The following is an 8242-nucleotide window of genomic DNA, read 5'->3' on the forward strand; positions in this document are numbered from 1 at the left end:
ATGTCACAGTCAGTCATGTTTTATGTCCTCATGCTTGTGACATTCAGTCACATATCGTACAGCTGAGTGTGTTGTGTTTTGTCCTGAAAGAATCTGTTGCTTTTCACTGTCATTTAATTCTGTGAAGTTTAGGTTTAACAAACAAATTTCCTTCTGCATACAATAAAAAGGTGCACTGAAAGTGTTTTTATCACTGTCAGTTTTTACAGATTCTAAAAGTACTGAGTGTAGATGACCTCAGATGTCATCCTACACAGTTTGTGGCAGGAGGTCGATGCTGTCCTATGTGTTTTGCAGGTAAGATTTACTACAGTATTTCAGTTAAGCCACCAAATATTTAGTCTTGATTGTCAGTGAGTCTGATGTTTTACAGTCTATTTAGTAACGTACCTCTGTAAGCAGCATGATAAATAACAAGGTAATTCAGAGAGAATGCTGATGAAAACCTTTGGATCTGATATTTAACAGGTTCGTATGTTCGTGAAAACTGCACAAAGTTTGACAGTACGATCTGTCTGACCTGTGGTGAGGGGACGTACATGAATCAAAGGAGTGCACAGACATGGTGTCATAAATGTAACATCTGTGAAGGTAAGTCCCAGAGCAGTGTGTCTGTCCAAAGAATGATAGAGTTAGTGTCAGTTGTGTTGATGTTACTCACCACATGTAACCGCAGACATGTTTTGTGTTTGTGTTTCAGGTGGTCCTGGTCTTAGGGTAAAGAAATCATGTACTAAAAAATCAGATACAGTTTGTGAACCCCAGGAGGGATTCTACTGTACGGACGTTAAAGACCACAGCTGTGTACGAGCACAGAAACACAGAGACTGTGAGAAAGGACAATACATCAAACTGAAAGGTTGGTTTATATTAATGCACACTGACAGATGCTGAATGGTGTAAACTTTCTGCAGAGTGGTATTTTTCTTTAATTCACATGGCTGTTATTGTTGACAAAAGGTTTGAGGCAGATACTTTGAATATTTCAAACTTGTGTAAAATACCTAAAGCACCATTACACCACAGTTTATATAATAGGGTGAACAAACGTCCTCTTTTGCCCGGACATGTCCTCTTTTCACGTTCTGTCCGGGACGTCCAGGCGTTTTTATAAATTAGTGAAATGTGTGGTTTTCATTGTTTTTCACAGAAAAAACTCAAATGTGTATGGAAACGCACAAGTGCAATTTAAGTGTCCATCACTGTCACTATTTGTACAATCTGAAAAGTTCTAAATCCACTGGAAGAAAAGACTTTGGTCTTTCCAGTGATATATGGGACATTATGACGGCACTGATCCACAGCAGCCTGTGGATGTGTGGATGGACAGACCTGTCCACAGACACACTGTAGTAGGGTGGCAAACATGTGGCCCACGGACCAAAACTGACCCACTGAAGGTTCCAATGTGGCCCATGGCATGAATTCACAAAGTCAAACTTGTTCAGGTTCCACATACAGACCAATGGTGATCTCAAGTAAAATAAGAGCATAATAACCTATAAGTAATGACTCCAAATTTTCTTCTTGGTTTAATGTGAAAAAAATTATACTATGCCTATAAATTATGCAAAAAATAACATTAAATTCTGAAAATATTTGCATTAATAAACTATCCTTTAACAGTTAAATGTGAATAACCTGAACAAATATGAACAACCTGAAATGTCTAAAGAAAATGAAGAGCAATTTTAACAGTATTCTGCCCTTTACTAAATGTTTTGTACCTTTGTAGAGCCGATCCTTAACACACATGTATAAATGATAAGTTGCCGTATTCAGTCAAATATAAAAATTCAGTTGTGTTTTTTTTGTTTTTATCTGTTACTCCACCTAAAAGACACAGTAAAACAAAACCTGATCTTGTCAGATTTTGAAAGTAGTCCTGAAAAAAGGACAAAAGTACATACACACAGCTAGAATAATAATAGTAATAACAGTTCCATGTAGCCTGTTTCACTAAAATATTTTCTCTGGGGTTAAAGGCGCTTTGCAAAGAATACAACAGTACTTATGTAGTATAAAACACACTGAATACTACGATACTTACATAGGGTGTGATCAAGTATCTGTAGGTGGAGCTGAGTGTCCTCTTTTATGGAAATCACAATATGGTCACCCTATTATATAATGATTTGACTTTATACTCACTGATGTTTTAATGTAGAGTAGAGCTGCAGCTTCAATTATTTTTGTAATCAGTTATTCTATTGAGGGCAACACGGTGGTGCAGTGGTTAGCACTCATGCATCACAGCAAGAAGGTCCTGGGTTCGATTCCAACACCAGTCGACGGGGGGTGGGACCTTTCTGTGTGGAGTTTGCATGTTCTCCCCGTGTCTGCGTGGGTTCTCTCCAGGTACTCCGGCTTCCTCCCACCATCCAAACACATGCACTGATAGGTTAATTGGTTAATCTAAATTGCCCATAGGTGTGAATGTGAGAGTGATTGTCTCTATATGTTCAGCCCTGAGATGAACTGGTGACTTGTCCAGGGTGTACCCCACCTTCGCCCCTATGTAGCTGGGATAGGCTCCAAGCGACCCCCGTGACCCTAGTGAGGATAAAACGGGTTCAGAAAATGAATGAATTATTCTATTGATATTTTCTTCAGTTCCATTCGATTAACCAATTATTTGAAAAAATAGTTATTTTTGAACTGATTATTTCAGTGCACAGTGTTTGTATTTAGTATTAACTCTGCGTTAATGTTCTATCTGTCGGTCTTGATCCTTGTTTGCTGTTTGTTGATTAACATTAACTATATTTAGCTGTTAGCCTCATCACACAAGAGAGGAAGTGAAAAGTTGGGACAATGTGGAAAATGCATGTTAACAAGGAACACAGTGATATGAAAATGTACTTATAATAATGTACCTATAATAATGTCTGTTACGTTGTGTAATACTATTTTACAAATAAATGATTTTTTTTTTTTTTCAATGCTCACTGTTGGTATTTACTACTACCTATGTGTTAAGGTTCTAGCTCTTGGTCATAATGCTTTGTCATTGTTTGCTGTTTGTTGATTAACATGAGCTATTTTTAGCTGTTAGACTTGTCACATGAGAGGAAGTGAAAATGCCTTTTTTTAAAATCAGATTTTGGATAACAAAACCATGAAAAATATGGACTTGGTGTGCATAGGTCTTAATAGTAGTACAACCACAAATAAGAGAAAGTTGGGACAATATAGAAAATGCATGTTAACAAGGAACACAGTGAAATTAAAATGTACTTGCATTTCATTGTAGACGGTATGAACACAACATATTCAATGTTTTCTCTGGTCAAACTCATTTTATTTGTAAATTATCGTCCTCATATTCAAGATGGAATATATTCAAGAAAAAGTTAGGACAGTAAAGCATTTACTGTTTTGTAAAGTTCTCATTTCTTTTCCCATCATTAGAAGATGTTTATGCTCTGAAGACACCAAGTGATGAAATGTTTCAGGGTTATTTTGTCAGATTCTTCCTACAAACTAGTCACACATTCTGTATTTGAGACATGTGAGGTCTACATCAGGACAGTCCAACACTCGTACCCTCCTGTTCCTCACCAGTCCTTTGGAATCTGTGCACAACATGGTTTTACATTGTCTGGTTGAAATCTGCATGGATGCCTCTGGAAAATTCATCATGTTGAAGACAGCTGAAGACAGATCTGATGCTTCACTGTAATTACCTCCGCCAAGGAGGTTATGTTTTTGCCAGGGTTTGTTTGTCTGTTTGTTTGTTTGTCTGTCCGTTAGTGTGCAACATAACTCAAAAAGTTATGGACAGATTTGGATGAAATTTTCAGGGTTTGTTGGAAATGGGATGAGGAAGAAATTATTAAATTTTGGTGGTGATTGGGGGTGGGGGGGCCCACGGGGGTGGGGCCACTGATCAGCCTTGGCGGAGGTCTGCGCTCTCCGAGTGCTTCTAGTTAAAAATACAGCTGGTAGCATCAAAGGAGCGTCACAGAAATGACAGTGACCTTTGACCCCAGACCATGACGGACCATGGCTTCTGGACTTGTTTCTGGTTCTGTTCTGGATGATCCTTTTATCTTTGTAACAGTGAACCTCATTTTTCCTTTTGGCTCAGTAGTGTTGGAGTTGGTATTTGTGTCTAACTCTGTAGTATAGAGCTGGACAAAGGTTCTCCACAGTGAACCGGACCAATGCAGTTCTATCAGCATTAGATGAATGATGGTTCTGGATGTGTGTTGACTGAGTGATCAGACAGAATGATGTTCAGCTTAGACTTGAACCTTTGACCTTTACACACTCAGGTCCATCCACATTCCCTCAATCTCTTCATTCTGTTCTGAACCATAGAGGCTGAGATCCACATCCCTTCCTGTCTGTCTTTAAGGAACATCATTTTCAAACATTTCAATCATTTTCTCACACATTTGTCGCCAAACTAGTGGTTCTCAACCCATCCTTGTTCCTAAAAGACTAAACTTTCCTTGAAACTGTTTTTGGACCAAATCATGATTCCAATCACCTCTTTCAAATCACATTGTCTCATTATTTCAACATTTAAAATATAAATTCAACCATTCTTAGTCCTGACTTTCTCCTCTTCCCACTTTTTGTTGACTTGTGTTTCAGCCTGAATGTGAGGAATGGATGAGTATTTACTAATGAAATGAAGACGACCAGAGAAAACAGGAAATGTTGAAATGTTGTGTTCACTACCTACAATGAAATACAAGTCCAAGTACATTTTATACATATTTTCTTCTTTAATTTGTGTTAACATTTCCTCATTTGGGGTTGTGTTTTCTCCATCTCCTGTAGTTTCATGACACTTAAATAATGTCAGGAACAGTAGGGTTAGGGTTAATCCACCCCATAATGAAGGTAATCCTATCCAAATAGGGCTACACTGTGTTTATTATACTGATGTTGCATCATATCTGTATTTCTACAGGGACATCCTCTGCAGACACTGAGTGTTCTCCCTGCACTGACGGGACATTTTCAGATGGGACATTTACACAATGTCAACCACACACACAGTAAGTGAAGCTTAAAAACATGGATACACCCTGTAAATACTAACAGGAATATGTTTGTGAATGTGTGAATTCTTAGTTGTTTTGTTGTTTTTTTAATCTGACTCACTGACCTACATTTTACAAAATATCTTTGTGCTGTACACACCACAAAGTAAAGACAACTTCAAACACTCAGACAAACCACTTTAAACTGTGGATACTGTGGACTGATATACTTTGTCTGTTATGAAGTTGAGGAGCAAATGAGTTACAACCTCAACTCATATAAACACTAGTGCTGTCAAATGATTACAGTTTTTAATCAGATTAATGACGGGGTTTCTGTGGATTAATTTCAGTTAATCATGATTAAATATCATTCATTTTTAATCTATATTAATCGTGTTTCATTTTGCATGAGCAAACCGATTCAAGAAAGAAAGAAAGAAAGAAAGAAAGAAAGAAAGAAATGTATATATACATATATATATATATATATATATATATATATATATATATATATATATATATATATATATATATATATATATTATTTTTTTTTTTTCTATTTATATTTATATACATATAAGTGCTAGATGGATTTCTGTGATTAATCACGATTAATCGCATAGTTATATGGGGGGGGGGGGCAGCATCAACAGCGTGTATTTCCTTTCAGTGATATTTCAGACTGGAAGTACTCTGGTGATAAAAATAATTCCACATGTCAGTGCTTCCAAACACCTGTGTCCTTCTCACCCCCACCATCTGAAGACATTTAAAATGAAAATGTCCATGTAAAAGACTGCTTCTTTTCTCCATGTTAATGTCCACACCAGTTTATTTCTGGTTGTGAGTGATTGACAGGAGTCTTAAACCCACTAATAAGTACTAATACTAATAAACCCAATAATATGTGATGTTCAGTTGTTCAAAGCAAGCAAAGGGGGCCCTCTAGTGGTCAGAATAAGTTGCACTAACGTATGTTTTGTCCTTTCGGTGTTCCCGTAGTCAGTTTGAACATAAGAAGGAACTAACAGACACGTTTCTTTCACTCTGTCTGTATGGCCCGACAAACATTAGCCTGTGAGTATTTTATGTTCAGTTGTTGTAAGAATGAATAGTATAAAATATCTCTGATATGAACCTTTGTTGCTGGATAAAAAGACACTGTAAATCTTAAATTAATCTGTAAAAGATAATCGTTAGCATGTCAATGGATTTTCACATTCAAATTAGCATCGAGCTAGCGATCTTTTCCCCATTCATTTAAATGTATAATGCCATGTAAATGTACTAAGGCAAAGAACAGAACTGAGACATATTTTGTTTGTATGTTGCAGTTTTACAGTCAGTCTACAGTAAAAGATTTGGAGAGAAGTTTTGGGCATCTGTTTTTTCTTGTTAAACCTGTTGTCTATCTGCCGAGCTAATCGCTACACGCACACAAGCAGGGGCAGAAGAATAGGAGTTTGAATAAAACGGCATTAACGGGAGATAAAAAAAAAAAAATTTAAGCAAAGGGAAGCAAAATTTACAATGAACATTTAGTTGTTTTTTCTCAGCAGGCACTACGTCAATTGTTTTGAAACCAAACATATATTGATGTCATAATCATACCTAACACTATTATCCATACCTTTTCAGAAACTTTTGCCCATATGAGTAATCAGGAAAGCAAACGTCAAAGAGTGTGTGATTTGCTGAAGGCACTCGTCACACCAAAGGAGATTTCAAAAATAGTTGGAGTGTCCATAAAGACTGTTTATAATGGAAAGAAGAGAATGACTATGAGCAAAACTAGTACGAGAAAGTCTGGAAGTGGAGGAAGCAACAAAAAACGTACCAAAGCTTTTATTAAAGCTCTCAAATCCAAAATCCTAAAGGATCCAACCAAATCCATGAGAAAAATGGCAATTGAACTTGAGGTAGACAACAAGAGCATTAGAAATGCAGTAAAATATGATTTGAAGTTAAAATCTTACACAAGAACACCAAAACACTTGTTGACAACAGCAACAAATCCAACTTTAGCAATTTTTGGGAATCATGTTTATGTCCGCCTTCTAGCCCAGATCTAAACCCTCTGGATTCTGCTGTTTGGGGCGTTTTAGAACATGCTACCAATAGAACATCACACAGCAATGTCGACTTTCTTAAAGATACTATTAAAGGAGAATGGGAGAAGTTGTCACCCGAATATTTGAGGAACACTTGTGCAAGTTTCAGGAAGCGTGTGAAGGCAGTTATTGAGAAAGAAGGAGGACACATAGAATAAAAACATTTTCTATTATGTAAATTTTCTTGTGGCAAATAAATTCTCATGACTTTCAATAAAGTAATTGGTCATACACTGTCTGTCAATCCCTGCCTCAAAATATTGTATATTTTGCTTCCCCACCCTGTGTATATATATATATATATATATATATATATATATATATATATATATATATATATATATATATACATACACATATATATATATATATATATATATATATATATATATATATATATATATATATATAGATAGATAGATAGATAGATAGATAGATATAGATATAGATATAGATATAGATATATATGCACTTAACATGTTTGCTAAACACCCTCAACAGTTTCAACTAAACAGTTTAAAACAACTTTTCCGTCTTGGTTTTTTTGTCCTCATATTTCCATCCAGAGGACCGACGTGCTGTTTAGCGTCTTCCATCTTTATGGGTTGGTTCTGCTGTTTATCATTACACTGGATCAGCTGCCCATTTGCACATGCAGGACACTAAGTCCACTTGGACAAACTGCAGATGGGTTAATTGCATTAAAATCTTTTAATCAGATTAATCATGATGATGGATTAATCCACATTAATGCCTTAATTTTGACAGCCCTAATAAACAAGTAAACCCACATAATCCCAAATTTTATTCACAATAGAATATAAAGTACTTAAATTACTACTTAAAGTTTTACAATATTAAGAAAAAAATTGTAATTCTGAAATTGATGCTTGTTTCCAATAACTTGGGACTGGGCCATGTGAACCACTGTATAGCATCCTCTATTCCAGCCGCTGGAGTTTTGGGTAAAGAATGTTGTTCTGTCTTTGTCTGATATATTTTTTAGCTGTTTGTTTCATTTCATGATGTGGTCTGGACTTCAGGCAGGTCCATTCACACCCAGACTGTACTATAAACTCATGCTGTTGTAACAGATGAATCATGCAGTTTTGCATCGTCTTGCTGAAATAG

At 36.2% G+C, this 8242-nt stretch overlaps 1 protein-coding gene across 1 annotated transcript; it reads left to right on the forward strand.

Moving 5' to 3' along the window:
* Nucleotides 1–206: 206 nt before the first annotated feature.
* On the forward strand, nucleotides 207–5054 carry LOC115423159 (tumor necrosis factor receptor superfamily member 5-like). Its single transcript, XM_030139898.1, has 4 exons — nucleotides 207–297; nucleotides 469–591; nucleotides 701–859; nucleotides 4925–5054. The coding sequence occupies exons 1-4, from the start codon at nucleotides 285–287 to the stop codon at nucleotides 5014–5016; spliced, it is 387 nt and encodes a 128-aa protein (XP_029995758.1). The 5' UTR covers nucleotides 207–284; the 3' UTR covers nucleotides 5017–5054.
* Nucleotides 5055–8242: the final 3188 nt, after the last annotated feature.

Source organism: Sphaeramia orbicularis, chromosome 7 (assembly GCF_902148855.1).
Source record: "Sphaeramia orbicularis chromosome 7, fSphaOr1.1, whole genome shotgun sequence".
Classification (NCBI taxonomy): domain Eukaryota; kingdom Metazoa; phylum Chordata; class Actinopteri; order Kurtiformes; family Apogonidae; genus Sphaeramia; species Sphaeramia orbicularis.

What these genes read in the sequence shown, in the direction of transcription:
- LOC115423159 (XM_030139898.1), top strand. An exon ending in TAAATGTAACATCTGTGAAG is followed by an intron (nt 592 to 700) that starts GTAAGTCCCAGA and finishes TTTGTGTTTCAG; the next exon opens with GTGGTCCTGGTCTTAGGGTA. An exon ending in ACAATACATCAAACTGAAAG is followed by an intron (nt 860 to 4,924) that starts GTTGGTTTATAT and finishes GTATTTCTACAG; the next exon opens with GGACATCCTCTGCAGACACT.